The sequence below is a fragment of the Rhipicephalus microplus genome, chromosome X (genome assembly GCF_043290135.1).
Source record: "Rhipicephalus microplus isolate Deutch F79 chromosome X, USDA_Rmic, whole genome shotgun sequence".
In the NCBI taxonomy this organism is placed as follows: Eukaryota; Metazoa; Arthropoda; class Arachnida; order Ixodida; family Ixodidae; genus Rhipicephalus; species Rhipicephalus microplus.
Window position 1 is genome coordinate 470,637,779 of NC_134710.1, and position 18,866 is coordinate 470,656,644.

General features: G+C 42.3%; 1 protein-coding gene across 1 annotated transcript in view; it reads left to right on the forward strand.

The window, feature by feature from the left end:
• DopEcR (G-protein coupled receptor DopEcR) overlaps positions 1-11,014 on the forward strand; it is a 159,181-nt gene extending 148,167 nt beyond the window's left edge. The window contains exons 3-4 of the mRNA XM_037414280.2: positions 3,508-3,864; positions 10,196-11,014. Coding sequence (XP_037270177.2) covers positions 3,508-3,864; positions 10,196-10,778 — 940 coding nt within the window. The 3' untranslated portion in view covers positions 10,779-11,014. The remainder of the gene's footprint in view (positions 1-3,507; positions 3,865-10,195) is intronic.
• The last annotated feature ends 7,852 nt before the right edge of the window (positions 11,015-18,866 follow it).

Genomic DNA, 18,866 nt, shown 5'->3' on the forward strand with positions numbered 1-18,866 from the left:
CATACAAACTCCATTATCCATAGAGGAAACTAGCGGCACATGATAGCGGCGAACGGAGCGTCGGCCGTTGATCAACTACTGACAAGAGGCGAAGTGCGTCGGCATTTATACTCTTGCCATTGAATGTTCTAACGTTATCGCTGGTGGTGGCATATGTTCCAGAATAATCTGTACGGTTCGCAGAGTGGGCGTGATCTTATCGAAATGATCTAATGAAGTCCGGAAGCTTCTCGAAAACTGCACGCGCGTTTTGTGCTGAGAATTGTGTAGTGTTTTGGGGTGATAACAAAACTTGAGAAATGGAACGTGGCAATATATATGTATATATATATATATATATATATATATATATATATATATATATATATATATATATATATATATATATATATATATCCTTGCTTAGTGTACTGGTCAACTCCGACTTGTACGAACGTTGGTTTGTGTGACGAATATATCAGAATTGATTTTTTTTGTTGAAGCGCGCTAAAGACGAACGGACAAAAGAGGCTGACAAGGACAGCGCTTATATATCAGAATAGCGAAGTAATACGCAAAATTTTTTTTTCGCTGAAATGAACTTTCTATAGTGAATGTTTTATATCAACAAACTTTATCTGCACACCCGTGCTCATTTTTGAGATCATTGAATGAAGTTTTGCGCTCTGCGTCACCCATCCCATTTGGTTGCTGTATATCCTCCCTACAAGAACAGGGTTGCACACAAGTCAGCCATCATGTTCAACAGCTGTGCATTGAAGCCACTCGTCGCGCTAATAAGATACAAAGGCGACGCGATGTTTCAGTGCCGGCCACATGCTGCAGGCTTGTCAAGACTTATTAGTGTGGCAGCTCCCCTATTGTGAAACCTGAGAAAGTGCGTAGCACTGGCACCCAGCGATTCCCATTTGTAGAGTTTCTATTGAGCCGCGGTACGCTAACCGAAGCGTCACTGACCAATGTTTAAGCCAAACATTGATTGATATGTGTGGTTTAACGTCCCAAAACCACCATATGAATATGAGAGAGGCTGTAGTGGAAGGCTCTGGAATTTTTGACCACCTGGGGTTCTTTAACGTGCACCCAAATCTCGCACATGGGTCTACATCATTGAGCTAAGCATAGAAGGTTTCCCCAGCCCTATCAGAATCTCATTAGGCCCATTCGCAAGCTTGGTGTGCGACATGTGCGCTACCTACTGCGGTATTTTATCGACTTTCTTTTTCTTACGGCAGCTGAGATGCGCGTCGTATGCAGTGAGTTGCGGGGCGTCGTTTCCAGAAGTGGCCATGTGGCACCACATTGTCGGCGCAGGGGTACGGGTTCTCGCTCGCTCACTCGCTCTGCAAGGCGGTGGTGCCCTCTTTTTCGCAACACCGCAGTCTGTTCCATGTTTTTCAAACTTTTAGGGTATTTCATATCTCATTAACGTAACTATTTCTTGGGTATTTTTCTTACTTACATTATTGTATACCTTCTTTATTCACGTCAACCCGGTTTTCAGCATTGCTTGCCTTGTTATGACTTGTATTGAGCGCTTTACTGGGCACGTCGCCCGAGATCTATGGAAAGACAATAAAACGGGCCCCTGAAGTGCTCCATACTCAGGCCGCGTCCCTACTGACAAAGTTCACAGCTGCTGCTCGAACGAATTGCGCGCAAAGATCGTAATAATAAGCACGTAATATATATATAATAATACGCACTCCTTCAACGCGTCATCAATTTAGGAGAGAAATGGCAATCTGTGTAATATAGACAATTAGGCTAGTTGGAACATATATGTACTCATGACATCAGTGTGTGCTTCTGAGTAAAGGGGTAACCAACGCCTGCGTGGAGGTTCCTGTCAGATTTCGATAAGCACATAGATATTAGGGTATTGCAGCTGTCTGCTGAGAAAGTGAACTAGTTGCGTTGCAACAGAATCGAAACTTGGGCCAGTCGATTGTGCATGGTATAACTGTGGTTTCTAGCTGATTGTGCATGTTGTAAGTGTGCTTTTAGGGCATGAAGAAACACGTTGCGTTAGTTCCAGCGCCTCGCGATTTCGTATGGGTGATGGCTTAGCATCACGTGACGCTACAAATGGCTCTTTTTGATCCCACTTGTGGTGTGACGCATAATCGATCACGCTCTCTGGTACGGGATCGAACATGTAGAGTCGAGCAAGATTTGAAAGTCTTCGCGTGAGCACTGACGACCAATAACTACAAAAGCCCCGCCGCCCATCAGGCAAGTTCTACTCACTCGTTTTCCGGTTCCTTGAACAGTGATTACTCCATTCCGAAGAGGGTGCTTTTTATTTTTTATACAGAAAATGGGCTGCGATGTTATTGGGCGCAACGTCGTAATGTGATTTTGAGAGGCGCTGTAGTCGAGGGCTACGAAAATTTTCACCATCTGGTGTTCTTTACCGTGCGCTGACCACGCGCAATACACGCGCCTTTATAGCATCTCGCCGCCACTGAAATGTGACCCCCGCAGCCGGGATCAAAGCCGCAATCTTCGGGTCGGCAGCCGAGCACAGTAACCACTGCTCCACCACAGGAAACGTATTCTTTGTTATTACCAGGAAATTGTGCGCTTTGACGCTGCATCTTTGTTATCGTCTGTGAATTTAAGAGCAAATCAATTCCACCTTTGAATGCAACAAAATGAAAGCCTAAAATGGTGAGAAAGGGTTGCAATTTTGAGTGGTTGTCTTAGCACGTGAAAACCAACGTGCGAGAGGAGGATGCGAAATGTTAATTTTCTCTATTCCGAAACGGTCCCGGGTGTGCTGGACTGGTGGACGCGTGCGTGGTAATCTTCAAATTGCGCTGGACTGTACGGTGACCACAGAAAAAGATTTGGATCATTAGCCGGGATGGCGGCTTGTGCTAATATTTTTCGCTGGAGGCTATGCTGCTTTATTTATTTTTCTTTTTCAATTTTTAGATGTTCATGTGTGGAATTTTTTTTTACAATATTCAGTCCTTTCAGAATGCACCACCAAGAGTTCACTTCCGGTGCCTACTGAAATGTACTGGGGTGTCCTTTTGAATTTCTTGAGAACTGTAAAACGATGTGTTGTTCAGTGTTAAAAAAATTACGGTGCTGTAGTGCCCAGCGGAAGGGAAGGGCTCCGTGTAACGTAGAGAGCAAACTGATGACATTTTTGCAAATGAGTTCTTCGGAAACCCGCAAGGTGACTCTTCCGCCACCTTGAGGTTTCCGGAGAACTCATTGCAATACTTGTGTCCGTCTGCTTCAAGTTGCCGATGAATTCACCCTCGCGCTGCCACTGACTAGCTTCCTGGTTAGTTCTATTGGCAGAGCGGCCGCCCAGATAGGCGTTGGTTCCGGGGTCGAACCCCGGAGCCGGACAAATTTTTCGGCAACTAAGAGGATTTTCTTTCTGAGAAATCCGTTTGGATTTCCTTGCGGCTTCGTGCTACAAAACGGGTGGTTGTCTTCTTTCCCTTTCTTGATGACATTTTTGTTTCTGACCTCGGCAACGCGCAGAGCGATGCTGGATTCCGACGAAGGGCTGCCCAGCGCTGCGCGGCTGGCCGAAGCACTCGTCCTGCTGGTCATCTGCGTCAGCGTGGTGGCGGCCAACGTGCTCGTGATCGCCACCCTTCTGCACAGCACGCGCCAGGTGCTGGACTACTACATTCTCTCCCTGGCTGTGGCAGACCTGCTCTGCGGCGTGCTCGTGGTGCCACTGTCAGTGTACCCGGCCATCGTCCAAGACTGGGTCTACGGGGACTTTGTGTGCCGCCTCAGCGGATACGTGGCTCTGACTCTCTGGAGCGTTTCCATCTACAGCTTCATGTGGCTCTCCGTAGACAGATACCTAGCCATACGCAAGCCGCTGAGGTACCATGCCATTTCTAGGAATGGTAGTGAAACCCTGTCAAAAAATAGCGCTTATTGAAACACTCTCATAGTATACGAAAAGAGGAGCTATACGCCGTCGCTGACGAGCGTTTGCCAACGCTACCAAGTGAATACGAGATTGATCGAGATTTAATGCACTAGCTGCCAGGAGAAGAATGCAGTTTTTCTGGGCATATCAGGTTGTCTGAAACATTTTCAACGCTTCACAATGCGTATACGCAAGGTTCGATTTTTGCTCAGCACACCTGCCCTTAGTTTTCTATCGGATGAAAAGGTATAGCCGTTTACAGCTCACTTTAATGTCCAGAGTCGTGCCGTGTAGGTAGTGCGTAAGTTAAGTTTTGGACCAAAGCGAAACATGAAGTGACGCACCTGTACCATTCCCCCACGAATAGAGCAAGGAGTTATAATTTTCTGAAGTCGGCTCCTATTGGCTCCCGGATGGCTTGCACCTGCAGCTTGGTGAATGAAGGCCTACTATAAATTATTAGAAAGCCTGCAGTTTACGCTTTCTAACAACATCTTCTACTTTCTCCAAACCGAAAGCGTTGTAATGTGGCGATAGAATCAGTGTGGACCGAAACATCGTTTTTGCTCTACTAGTCTCAGTGGTACTGAGGTGTGGCAGAACTGCCCAACATAACTACATAAAATTGGCTTTACCCTTAATGAAGTTTTATGCAAGGTTGCCATGAAGAGGTATTGTGTGGAAAGCAATTATAAATTTACATAGGTGTCAATAAAAAGGGGCAGAACAATAAAGGTCTCAGAAAGAATGCCTTTTTTTCTTTCGCTTCAGCGCATAGCAATAACGTTTAGTGGTATTCTATGCTATACAGTGAACTTCTTGCCTACGTGAAGTTCTGTGTTCAAATTGGCAGTTAGTGAGTTATGTTTACTTCAATTTAGCAAGTGGATGAAATTATTCAAGCTCAGACTCCAGAGACATTATTAATAAAGCATGAAGCCCTTCTCTAAAATTCTATGAAAAGAAAATTGTCTGACATTTATTAGGGAACCAAGAGAACAGTGAACCTAGTCCATTATTCTTATAACATGGTTTGTGCTAATTCAAATTCAGTTTTTTCATACCTTAATTCAAAAAGAGTATTGAACATTGGTGGAGTCATGTGGTGTCTCGTATTAGCACTCACAAGCTTTAGTGAGCAGCGGCTAAAACAAAATATTTTGAATAAATAATAAATTTTGCAGGTTTTGATTGTCACATTACCTTCTAGACATATTTTCTTGACGTAAATAATTCTTTTTAAAAATTTTAAAAGCTTGGTACACAGGCTACACATGCTCAACTATATTAGGTAATAAAATTAGCATATTTTACTGGGTATAGTTTGCATTCTATTGAAATTCAAATTCTACTACTATTTAAAACGGCATGTACTTCACTTAAAAACAAGACGAATGGCATTATAACGTGTCTTGTTCCAATTGAAAATATTCTGCAGGTAAGTTAGGTTATGAGGACAGGTGAGTTGGGTTATGACATCATTGTTTGTTACTTTTCTTTATATTGCACGTAAAAAAGAAAACCGAGCCCATAAATTCCCACTTTTCCCCTTCATTATAAGCTTTCGCTAGTAGTATAGTATGGCTATGGTTGGATATTCCTGTCAGGTTTCGGTCAGTTCGCCAGACTACGCACGTGTCACGTGCTTCTGGTGGGAACATGTCACGTAACTAGTTACAAAATTTGAGTCACCGTACTAGTTTTTCCTTGACTTCAGTCACGTGAGTACTTTTCCATGATTGTGTACGTGTTCCAGTCAAATGACTAGCTGCTGTCTAGTTTTTGTGTGGAACACGTGACTTGCCGCTACTTCATTTTAGCGGTTGGCGACACGTAACTAGATTTTAGTGAGGTTTCCCAAGTTTACTTTATGTTTACTTGTGAAGAAGTGCATGTAGATAAGGCAGTGGTGTTCTTTTCGTTTCTTTTGTGCCTTGCCTCCACGCGCTGCTTCACATGTAAACATGAACTATCACCAACTCACCCTACTTACAACGTTAAGACGCAATTTTAGATAGATAGATATGTGGGGTTTAACGTCCCAAAACCACCATATGATTACGAGAGACGCCGTAGTGGAGGGCTTCGGAAATTTTGACCACCTGGAGTTCTTTAACGTGCACCCAAATCTGAGCACACGGGCCTACAACATTTCTGCCTCCAACGGAAATGCCGCCGCCGCAGCCGGGACTCAATCCCGTGACCTCCCGGCTGCGGCGGGATTTCGTCATATGACTTGTTGGGTGTATGGCGGAGACATGTCAAGTGACTTTTCCCGTGAGTCAAGCCGCCTCTTGGCAAGTTTTTTTTTCTGTTGTCCTCCAGCTGTGAGATTGTACATGGTGGAAACAAATTTGAATTTGAATATGCTGGTACATGGTGTTACAAAGATTTAGAGATGTGACTAAAGGTAATTTTAGTCGCGTGACCATAGCCGTAACGTGGATATTGGCACAAATATGCCACCTGACTAGCTGGCACTCATGCTGTGCAATTTTAGTGGCGTGAACAGTTGTTAGGGGATCTTTAACACCACATGTTGTTGTGTCACGTTACATAAATTTTGGTCACGTGACTGCTTGTCACGTGATGTTACATCTTTATGACTGTGACTGAATGTTATGTGATGTTACGTGATTTTAGGAAAGAAGGGAAATTTTAAGGGCAAGTTTTTTTTTTGTAAGGCACAATATAATGTGAACTCACAGAGAATGACGCCAAGAAATGTATAGGGGATGTTAATACTAAGAACTGTTCTCGAAGTTAGAAGAAAGAAAAGTGCACGAAAATATAACTTAACTCTGGCATGAACTAAACCTTCCACCTTCGAATAACGCATCTGATGCCCTGCCGATTGAGCTATAGAGCGATGGTCCTCCCCGTTCACTTCATGGGGTATGTATGTGAATTTAAACCAGGCAGCGCCGCCAGTAGCCATGATGCCGTGTTACGTCAATTTAGTTACTCGAGTAGACGTCACCGGTTACGTGATTTCTAGTCTCGTGTGCAGTTAGTACGTTATACCTTATCACGTTAGTGGTTTTGCGTGAATTTAGTCACGTGACTAGTTACGTGATGTTACGAGATGTCACGTAACAGACTCGCCCCCCGCAGTTATTTCATTCCACGCCGCAGAAATTGACACATGGGATGCGGGAGCGAGGCATGCGTCGAAGAGGGCGAAGTGAGTGCGTACGTTAGGAGGAACGAGTATTTCATTACACTTCTCAAATGAGGATCTACACGCTGCTGTGCCGCGAAGTCGTCGGCGCTCGTCGTTCGTGTGTCTTGGCGCCACGTATACCCTTGCGGCGGCGGTTCAAAAGGGGCGTGGGACCAGCAGTCGGCATTAGAGTGCTTCCGTTGGGACTTATACACCACGGTGACGTAGAATTCCTGGAGTCGGCGACTACAGTGTACGAGGTGATCTGAGAGGTCCTTTAGATTAGCCAGCCAACCCAAGGCATGTAGGTGGCTTACCACTTTGAAAGGCTTGCCATGCAGCCAGGGTCGACACTTTCATGTAGCCCAGACAGCAGCGCTTGCCGACACTCGGCAAGCGCTGCTGAGGTCGCGAATTTCGCAAGAGAAAAGGCAGAAAAATGCTGACTAAATGGTAAGAAGAGTAAGGAGGGCCACATCGTGGCTCTTTCGACCGTGCGCTGTAAAAAGATAATAAGAAAACGTTGCATTTCACCCGCCAAAGCATTGTGCCAAAGTTAAACCTTCACCGAAGAAGCAAGAAAGTATCAGTAATGCAAAGGTGCCACACCCGGGTGATATTCGCGAGCTCTTAAATCAAATTCCTTATGTCCGCATTTGCGAGCTTCATTGAGTACACATCATGCTGCTGTCTTCAATCCAGGTTTGTGAAAAATAAAAAGCAGCATTTTTCAACAAGAGGTTATATATATATATATATATATATATATATATATATATGAGATCTAACAGACAGTAATGCCAAGGAATGTACAGGGGAAGTTATTAGAACCAATGGAATGTAAATAAGAATAAAGAAAAGTGGAGGAAAAAATAACCAGTCGTGAGCAGGAATCGAACCTACAACCTTCGAATAACGCGTTCGATGCTCTAACCACTGAGCTACCACAGCGGCCTTCCCTCCATCCACTTTTTTGGGTTTATATGTGAATTTAAGCCGCTGTGGTAGCTCAGTGGTTAGAGCATCGAACGCGTTATTCGAAGGTTGTAGGTTCGATTGCTGCTCACGGCTGGTTATTTTTTCATCCACTTTTCTTTCTTCTTATTTACATTCCATTGGTTCTAATAACTTCCCCTGTACATTCCTTGGCATTACTGTCTGTTAGATCTCATTATTATTGTGTTAAAACACGGGAAAACGAGCCCTTAGGTATACACTTCTTTCCCTTATATGTATATATATATATATATATATATATATATATATATATGATTCAAAAAAGAAATTCGGTGGGTCCGGTGCAAATATAATTAGGAATAAAGGAGCACACTTACGGAAGTTTGACAGTTGTTTACTCTGCGTTTGCGTTTCGGCCGTGGCATGGCCTTCGTCAGGATTAACCACGAAGGCCTGACGAAGGCCGCGCCACGGCCGAAGCGTAGAGTAAATAACTATCAAATTTTCGTAAGTGTGCTCGTTTATTCCTAATTATATATATATATATATATATATATATATATATATATATATATATATATATATATATATATATATATATATATATATATATATATATATATATATATATATATATATATATATATATATATATTTATATATATATATATATTTGCGAAGCAAGCACTGTCACCGTGTGGTTTCATTGGCACCTTGTTGTATAGCTTCTGCCTGCACGTCAGCCTCAGGAGAGCTTGGGTAAAGGAAAGAAGCTACGCATGTCGATTTTTCTTTACGACTTCAGTCTGTAAAATGTGTGCGAATATAGCCACCAACACAGGTCCCTTTTGCCAGATTTGTCAGTGCGTCATGACAGGAGGGGTTAAAATAGCGCTGCAATTTCCAGCGTGCAAGTATTTCATGTTGTCTTTTTCTGCATTGAAATTATGGGCAGTTGAATAACGAATGGAATACATGAATATCTGCGAAGTAAGCAAGCAGTGCGATACTGTTGGTTTTCTGGTTGAAACTCATCATGATCAGCGTACACAACACAAAAAAAAAATGCACGACACAAGCGCTGTCTAAGAACTGAAAATTTCATGGAGAAAACGTGTCATATATATGCAAACATGAAGCATAAAAAAACCTTGATACCCCCCCCCCCCTCCAAGCACGGTTCGTATGTACAGCATACGTAAGTATGCTTTAGATACGAAATGTCAGCATCTGTGCGAGCGATCGAAGGTTCGCTCACGCACCTGTCTCGAGCTTTTATGGTTTCATAAGCTTCAGCTATTTCACGCGTGCGCTGGTCCCTATATCATAAAAGCAAGAGAGAGGTGTATCAACCAGCCATCAATCAATCTCACAGATGCTGAGATTTCATAGCATACTTGATTACGCGCTTGAGAAAGAGGGTTGTCAAGATTTTTATGCCTTAATGTTTGCATATATATGGCACGTTTTTCCAATAAACTTTATTTTGTTAGACAGCGCTTGTGCCGTGCACTTTCTTGTGTTATCTGTGATTTTTTGTGCGCTGACCGTGATGGTGTATGTTCTAAATATCCCAATTCGCTACTTTACTGATTGAAACTCTGGACGCCGAAATTGTAGATTCTTGTAAACGCTTTCAGCGATAGGTGATGCATTAGAAAAGTATTGAAATCAAAGTGAGACATATACTACAGAAACGGTGTCGGCACGGCCTCTGCAAAAGGCAGGAGAATTTCTGCGCTGCACCACCATTTTCATCAAACTCGTAGTTTGGAGCGTTTTTTCTAGATACGTGGTATCGTGCTAGTACTATTTGCGTTTCGCAAAGCTTATTGATGAATAGCATTCATCACAGCGTACTTGAAGATTAAAGACGAACTGCACCAGACGAACTGCTCCTACCTATAATAGTGACAAAGATGTCGGGGTGGCTCGAGTGCACAGCCAATGTTGGCACATAGGTTTATAATAAAAGCCGGTGGACACTCAGCAAAACGTTTTGTGAGCATTGTTACTGTCTACATTTGCTCTTTTACAGATTAAAACGGGTCATTTTTCTTACCCGACCGTGTCAGTGCTGAGAACCTTCGCATTTCTGAATTATTACGCCCTGCTTTGGCGGTACTTTTCTGCTTCACCTGGTATTTAACTTTTATTCCCAGGTACGACACCATCCAGACGCGCACCCGGTGCCAGTGCTGGATGCTGTTCACGTGGATGACGTCCATGTTCATGTACTGCCCTCCCCTGTTCGGTTTCTCTAGCGGACACTTCTACCGAGATGCGTATATCTGCATGCTGGATCTGTCCAGCATTCTTCCTTACACGCTCACGCTGGCGCTGTTAGTCCTATTGCCCAGCGTTCTCACCGTCATGTACACCTATTACTTCATCTTTAACACTATGCGTAAAATGCGCAGGTGCCTGAGCAAGGAGGAGAAAGAGTACGCCACCGCGATTGGTGAGCATCTATCCAACCCTGACCATGTGATGTCCTTCGTTATCATCGTGCTCTTCTGGGTCTCGTGGATGCCGTGGATAGGCCTGCAGGTGTACGAAAAAATTGGTGGTGTGAAGCTCAGGTTCCACGCGTTACACTTCGGCTTGCTATGGTTGGGCGTCCTGGACTGCTTATGGAAGCCACTCATCTACGTAGCCATGAGCCCGAAGTTCAGGCTGAGCGTGCAGCTATTGTTCGTGTCCTTGTGCTGCCGGCATAAAACGCCGCAGCAGCTCGTGGTCTAGCTCATGGTGTACTCCGGCTGGTGGTTTCCTACTGTCTTCGGTTTTATACCAGACGTTCGGAGTATTTTGTAATAGGTTCTGTGACTCAACACCTTCAACTATCTACTTCAGAAAGGTTGCTTTGACAGGTGTCCTGAAATATGCCAGACATTTTAGTTTCGTCAACTTAAATACTCTAACTTTTACAGAACGCATTTCGCGCTTTCTCGCAACTTGAAGCGTTAGGAATGCCTACACATTTTAGACGATCGCTCTAATGGAACTGTGTGACTTCATAACTATTGTGACATGTCATGCTAGCTTGAGGCCAAAGGTAGGCTAATTTAGTTGATAGATTAAATTTGTAGCTAATCTATAGTACTTCAAGTGAGCCACTGACCAAAGGCTGAATGCAACGTTTTAGGCACATGAATTATTTTTTATTTGTGCTATCGTTTACAAAATATTCATGGATAAATCTGTGCACAATACTGATCAGCATTTGTTCGCGCCCGTACAAATAAACTCTATTCGTCAGCTGAATTAGCAACCCAGCGAGCTGATGCAGCAGGTGCATCTGCAACGCCACAAGTTTGCGCTTGCCGACGTACCAAGGGCGTGCAGTACAAGAAGCACATGAAATAAGACTCCAGAATTGATCATTGTCACTTTCGAAAGTGTCCGTGTGAAGTAAAACGCTTCGTAAGTGATTATTCTGAACTATACAGGGGTTCGTTTTTCAATAGAGCCCAAGAAGGTGATGTGAGCAAGTGCGTGCAAATGCAAGCAAGTACAGCTGCAAAATTTTTATAAAATGTTGACCGAAACAGGGTGAAATTCACAGTGTGAAAAGGAAAATGCGAACAGAACGACAGCAGTACTAGAAGATCCCACTCTTCTTGTGTATTTTGTGCTACCCTTGGTGGAGGCGAAATGCCAACGTGAGCAGCATGGGTACTTCTAAGTAAAAAAGTATACAGCAACCATGAATGTTTTCGAAGGTCTGTATAGGACATTTCAGATTTCAAGGGCATCGTAACATTGATCTTCGTGAGGCGTAGACGGCCTGGGTAGCCTTCTGATCCCATAATTGCCCATTATTTGAATACTACCAGTCAGACTTGCTGATGTAGCAGAGACGGCCATCTCCAGGTATGTTGTGTAACTAAATTACATACAAGTTGCATGCATCTCAGAAGCATTTTGAAACCCTCCAAACGTTTTTGGGCAACTATGGTTGATACTGCATCAAAAGAGAAGAAAAAGCAAAAGTAATGAAGGTGAGCGCCGCTTCACAGCCTGCGATGCCTCCATCTTTTTGTATGCTTTTTGGGCTCTGATGCGAGGTTCTAACAATCTCGGTATGCCATGTTCCAGATTTCGCTGCTGTCTTGTGCAAGAAGGTGAGAAAGTGATGACTTGCAAGCTAATGAATAGAGCTTTTTGTAGACTATCGCGCATTGATCATTCATTGTATTGCTTATGGTTTGCCCACTCCGCGTGAAACTCGTTCCGTATGTCGTCATGCAAATTTTATCACACAAAACAATTGCCCCGGCTTCTTTTGGCGCTTTATGACACGAATCCAGCAGAACCTAAAACGAACTGGTGTGCAATGACTTTTGCGTCTACGCGTGGACATTATTCAAGAGACCGACATCCGAGAGAACGATATGGCCATAAAAATTTTTTTGCATTGCACTGCACGCAGAATTACAATGGGCTCTATCACGACGTGGTCTTGTACGCTTTCATAAAATAGTTCGCAAAGAGTGTAACAGCATTCAGGCGGAGCAGAAAGTGGTCTTTATGATTTTTCAAACAGGAATATTGTTTCAACCTTTGTGTCCTGTTAAGGGTAAGCAAGATAATTTTACTATTCACTAATTTTCGCTGACGGCCAGATGTACAAATCACATGGCTCGGAGAAACTGGCACAAATTCAGTAGTGCAAAAAGAGGGCATCAATTTGCGTGCAATTCAGACGACCACTATTTGGGAAACCAAGTGTTTTTGTCATTCCAGTGGATATGAGCTCCCACGTTTACAATTATCAGCATTGTATCCTGTTAGTCCTTCAGCTTAGGTGTCGCTGAGCGTCATTAAACTTGCTAAGATAGACTCACATGAACTTGAAGCACTGGTTTACTAAAAAATTTGCGAACCACCAGGGTTTGTGAATTCGGTGGGTAACCGAGTTGACGTGAACGTCTTTCTTTTCACCTCAAGACGACTGATACGTCAAAATCATAACAACTGTCACATAAATGCGTGATGACATTGCATCGTTTGTCTGAGATATACATGAAGATAGCGCTTTCAGTTTTTGGAGCAAAACAGCCATTTGAGCTAGTTTGTAACGATTCATTTTAAATGCAAAAAGTGGGGCACAACACTTAACTGTCGCTCTCTTCTCTTGCCGCTGTTCCGTACTGCACCTCAATTTTTGCTTGAGTGTTTGGGTGGGCCTTGTTATTCGTCAAGAGGCTTTACTTAATTAAAGTTTCTCAAACATTCCAGTATATCACGAAGTGCGTTATTTTTTTTTTTAAATCTCAGCGTGGCTCACTCGTATGCCTCTGAAAGTAGGAGTGATGAGGTACCTGCATATAGGGCAATACTTTGTCACAACTGTGCCAAATGAATTCAATTCCAGGCATAGTGTAATGAGAGAGAAAGCGCAGGTGAAGTAACAGAAAAAAATGTTTTTCTTGGAAAATGGGAAACAGTTGCATATAGAGTATCAGACAAAAATGATAATGCTGCACTATTCGGCCGCTGAACACGAGCCTGTGAAGAAGCAAGATTTTCAGTGTCAATGTGAATCCATTGGCTATTTTCGCCCGATTATTTTCCATTCGCTTCAGCTTCGCGCACTATTTGCACAGGCGCATTAAACAAAATACTCAACATTAGAGCTACCTCCCTTGTAGCGTTGTCTTGCTGTTCTTTGTACTCTTTGCAATGTCATCACATGACATATCATGGTACTCCTGCATTATTATTACTCTGTTGCGTTGTGGCACAAACTATGGTACTGATCAAAAAAGGCAGTGGTGAGTTTATGCCTGCATTTATCTGGTAAAAAAAAAACTTGGCTTAATAACTTTATGAAGACCCTTTGAATTGGTTTTTATCGACAAACGGTTCCTCAGTGTTGCCACTTTCGGACAATTACGGCCCGTATACTCAGTCTGAGGTGAAGCTAAAAATAATTAGCTAATCTTTAAATTGTGACGTTTCAATTTGTTCTTATATTATCAACCGAAAACTAGACTAGCGTAACCGAGGGAAGTAACTAAGCACGGACCCGCACAAAAGGGAGTCTTCGAAGTTGAATTTTCGCTGCAATGTACACTGAGACCGTACCTAAAAAATTTATCTAGTAAGCTTGGACCTAGTAAGCTTAGGATCTAGTAAGCTTAGGATCTAGTAAGCTTAGGTGTGACAAACTAAATGAAATTAAACGAATTGAACATAATCTTTACTCATACAAGTTTCTAACATCCGTATAAATATTTGGAGCAAGAACCTATGTGGCTAGTGGCTGGTACAATTTAGAAAATAAAAGCTAGCAACACAGATGAATAAATGATCAAATAGTGAGAAGGTTCTTTTTATAAATAGGGGAGGTCATAAGTGAACCAGACAGGTCATAAGTTTAACCTTTTTTTTTGCTTGAGTGCCTAAATAAAACGCATATCGATATTTCACAGCACTCTGTCATCTATGTCTGTATAGCCTGTACATATTGGCATTGCGACATGAGTAGAACTATCAGCGACCAGTGTTCATGAGCTGAAAAGCGTAAGACACGACGGACGCATTGTAAACTTTATCACATTGCTCCGCGGAAAATGCTATGATATAGCACCTTGCTTTAACAATGTCTATAGAAGCTAGATTATAAAAATTGTGAGGCACCTATGAATCACTGAGACAAAAAATTGCCACACCAATTAGCTTGGTCACGATGATTGTTTTCTAATATCTTCGCGGACTTTATATTGTGACGTTGAATACTTTTGAAATGGCTTGGTCTCAGTGTGTTTTAGAGCACGACCTCGAAAGTAGCGATAATGACTTTGCTCTGATTCCCCTTCGACATGGGTATTTATTTTGCCATGAGTCGTTAGGTACTGTCACGTATGGCGTCCACGAGTCATAAGAAAACCGCGCGTTTTACTGGAGTGCTCTGTCTTGTGTATATTGCTAAATTGATCGCACGCACATATGATACGTATATTGTTTTCTCTTTTTTAATGGCCTCTGTGTTCTGTATATTACTTTCTAGTCGTTTGTGCGTAGTGAACTAAGAAACATGAGAATAGGCCGTGTCGGGGTAAAGCAACAATCAGCAATGGCGTGACAGTTTAAAATCGCCACATGACTTATAACGATGTAGAACGTGGTTCTATTGAACTATGTTGGCACTTCTGAGCTTCACTAAATTATTCTAACGAAACTCTTTAAAGCGTAACCGCCAAAAAAGGCAACGTTGGTTTCTCACAGCAAGTCGATGCGCCAGCTAACGGTGAGAGATAGCACTCTTCCGCGGCAGCTTGTTCTTCATACTTTAATTTTGATTGGTTGGTTTTAACTGAGCTTCTATGACTTCGGTCGTGCGTTGGTAGCTGGCTGGCATTAAGTAGTGTTGGCATTTTTTAAGACGGCAAAGCTGCATCTAGCAATGATATTGCAATGAAAAGTTCGTGTTTTTTTGTAAACATCAATGCTAGCATGCCTTTTGTATATACAGTAAAGAACTATGGCAAGCATTATTCTAGTGCTATTTGTGTGTGGGCCATAGACGCTCCATTAAATGAATGTGTGATGTTTGGCGCCATACTTTTTTTAACACTGAATATACGTAGAGAGCTGAACACGTCTGTTAAATTGTTTCAAGATTTGCGCAGAATATTATTCTTTGAGACCATAGACAAGGTATACGTGCTGGCCCCTGGGATATCACTTCAAGTCTCATGCTAACGTTTGGTAGACAGACCATGTTCTTGAGGTGTCACATGAGCATTTCACAAGAAGCATGCATTCCCACTCCGTGCAGCACTTCTGCCGCTGAACTTGCCGTTGTCGCAAATCTCCTTACAGCGAAATGCACTCTTTCGAACCTATGTTGGCTGTTGCCCACAGTGACTAAAATATTGCCATGGTGTGTCTTTGTGTGAACCACTCGTGTACTTCCTCTACCCCAGGTGAATGTATAAAATGTATAAAAAATCGGTTCAATCACCTTATAAATATGTATCGCAAGGGCACATAGCACGTGTGTGTGCAGTGTTAAATGTGTGGCATTTACGACATATTCTGGAATGAATTCTCTGGTTGTCAAAAATGCAGCGTGAATGGTATCCTGTATTGTGAAAGGCCAACGATGTTCAACACTGGTACGTTTGCTACAACCACAATCTTGTACAGCTTTTTTCTTGTAACTTAATATGCCTTCAATTTTGACTTCTCTGGTTGTGACACCTGTAGAAAAATGTAGCTGTGTGTGTACAAACGAGCCCATAACAGCAAACCAATTGGAGGTGACGATGAGACTTGACCCACATGCAAGTGGCGATAGAAAATTGTTTTTGAGAGACGGGTCAGTGCTATACTCATAATCGATCGCTATTGCGAGGCCTCGCTGGTAATAACCATGACCTCACAAATACTGGTCACTTCTGTAATTTCGCAGCTTTATATACACTCAAACAGTCTAAGACCTTCAAGCCCCAGAAATAAATTTTACTGCATAGCAAAGTTTCACAACGTTGCCTCAAAATGCTCTGTTTTCAGCATTATTTTTTTAACATGTATTATAATAGATATAATTGCGTAGAACAATATTGCGTGGTCAGCGCCTTATGACTTACGAAAGTTTTCTTCTTGCTGTTGAGCTTCTTAGGTTAATTATACGCAAATTACGAGAATACAAAAAGTTTACCACTACCCTAGCGAATGGTGGCCGGTAAGACGCAACAGATATTTTACGAGACCCATCATATTGGACGCATTACTGTTCGGGTAAGTTGGAATTCCGTAATAGCTGCAGCATATATCGTAATCATTTATCACTATGTTTTCTCCACAAACGTGAACTTGGCTGTGTTCTTAGTGGCTGCGTTACATCGGTCTATTGAAGCTACCCGTCGCAGAAAAGCAAGATCAAATATGTCTTATAAAAACAAAAAAAATAACGAGAAAGTTTAGCTGAAGAAAATCATTGTGTCTGCATTTTTTTCAACAGCGCGAAACCAATAGTTTCCGTTCCTGTTCATTCTTTCTTCCTTTTATATCTGTACGCCTTACTTCTTGCAAACTTGCTCAACATTTTGTTGCTTTGTGCAGCTGAGTATTGTATACGAAGTACACTCAACCATTCTCACGTCTAATTTTTGAGCACCGTATTCCTTAATAGTGTTTCAGTTAATTATTATAAAACTAGCGTTTTCGCACACAATCTTAAAAGGAACTTTGGAGGGCCCTCAAAAGAAACACAGTTGCGGTTTTTAAACCACTTGAGCACTGTTTCCTGCCCGTTGATCACACAAACGCTCTTGCAAACTTAAGAAAGCCTACGTTAGCTTTTAGTTTCATTACCCGATGAAAAAAGAAAAAAAACTTTTGGTGAGAGATGCGGTGGTTCCTCCCTAGGACATGGTTGAAGCTTGTTTCAAACGCTGCTGGTATCGTAAGGAATCCATATAACATTTAGGTCTTGTAATTTTGTTTTTTTCTTCCAAAAAGCGTGCCTCGAAAGTGCTACATCTAGTAATTCGCCAGCCTAAATACATCAACTAGCGATTAATTATGGTGGTTCGAGCCCCTATCTTCCCAATAACAAATGTATACCAAAATGCCAATCGTGTGCAGATTGGTCAAGCGTTATTCCTGTTTTTCTAAACTTTATGCGTTTTGTGCCTCGGAACATTTCCTGAGAATGAAGTATGTCTTGTTGACAGCAGTTGATCAGAATGATAGCAATGACCTAATAGATATGTGAATAAAAATATACTTTATTACTGCAATGAAAAATAATAATAAAATTAACACTGCGTGAAGATATTGATTGAATGTCTATCACACCATTTATTGCTATTGAATAAATTGATGGTGAGCAATCAGCTTCGTATACGTGAAAACAAATAATCATCTTTACAAAGCGCATAATGCAGCAATTTCCATGCTAAGAAAAGCATCGTAATCACACGGTAAGCAAACAGCTGCAATTAACAGCCGCAACAATGTCATTGCATGTTGTTTCAGAGTGGCTCCTCATTCTCGCTGTGATGACCCGATCAGCCGACCGCTGTTCGGGTCATCAAATAGATAAAGTCAATATTTATGTACTTTTGTCCCCGCAACAACGCTATGTTCTTTTATACTGACTACTGCACGAATCAAAACATGTTCGTCGTAGTGTTGAAAAAGTTAATGAGCTTTGGCTTGAATCCCCGGCAGTTTATCCTCGCAATCTAGAAATGAAAAAAAAAATCGAATCAGAAATCATTTTGCGGACGTCTTCAATACTCACTCATTGAAGCTGGCGCTTTAGCACTTTCAACAGGCGTGTGCTTTCCTGACTCACTTCTTTCAGGCCTCAGATAGTTCAGAATGCTACACTTGTCGAGAATGATTTATTTCCCTGTTTGAAGGTGTCGTACTCATCCCTTCTATTGTAGCACACACCAAATCCTCCCAATTAGATAGGCGTTCGCGCAGGCCACTGCGAATGATAAATAACCGAAAACACGTATTTGTCTTTGCTGTGGTATTGTGGCCGTCTACCGTCAAATAGTGAGTACATACATAAAGAAAACTTTGGTGTGCCTAGCCAGTCTTTCAGGAGTATAATATACGCATATACTACTTGATGAAGCTAAGCTGACGTTTCTTAGCGAGCAAGCAAAAGGCAATCAATAGTATTATGTTGTCAAAGTACCGACTTAAAAATATCAATGAACTCTCTTGTGACTTGTTGCACGTAGTTTTCATGCGTCCATTTGTCTGGCTGTACACGCACAGTGAATCAACGTTTTGGAGTTGTACCCGAGCGCCGCTGTTTCTGTTGTGCGCTTGTTGGTTCCTTCTACGTCACGAAGT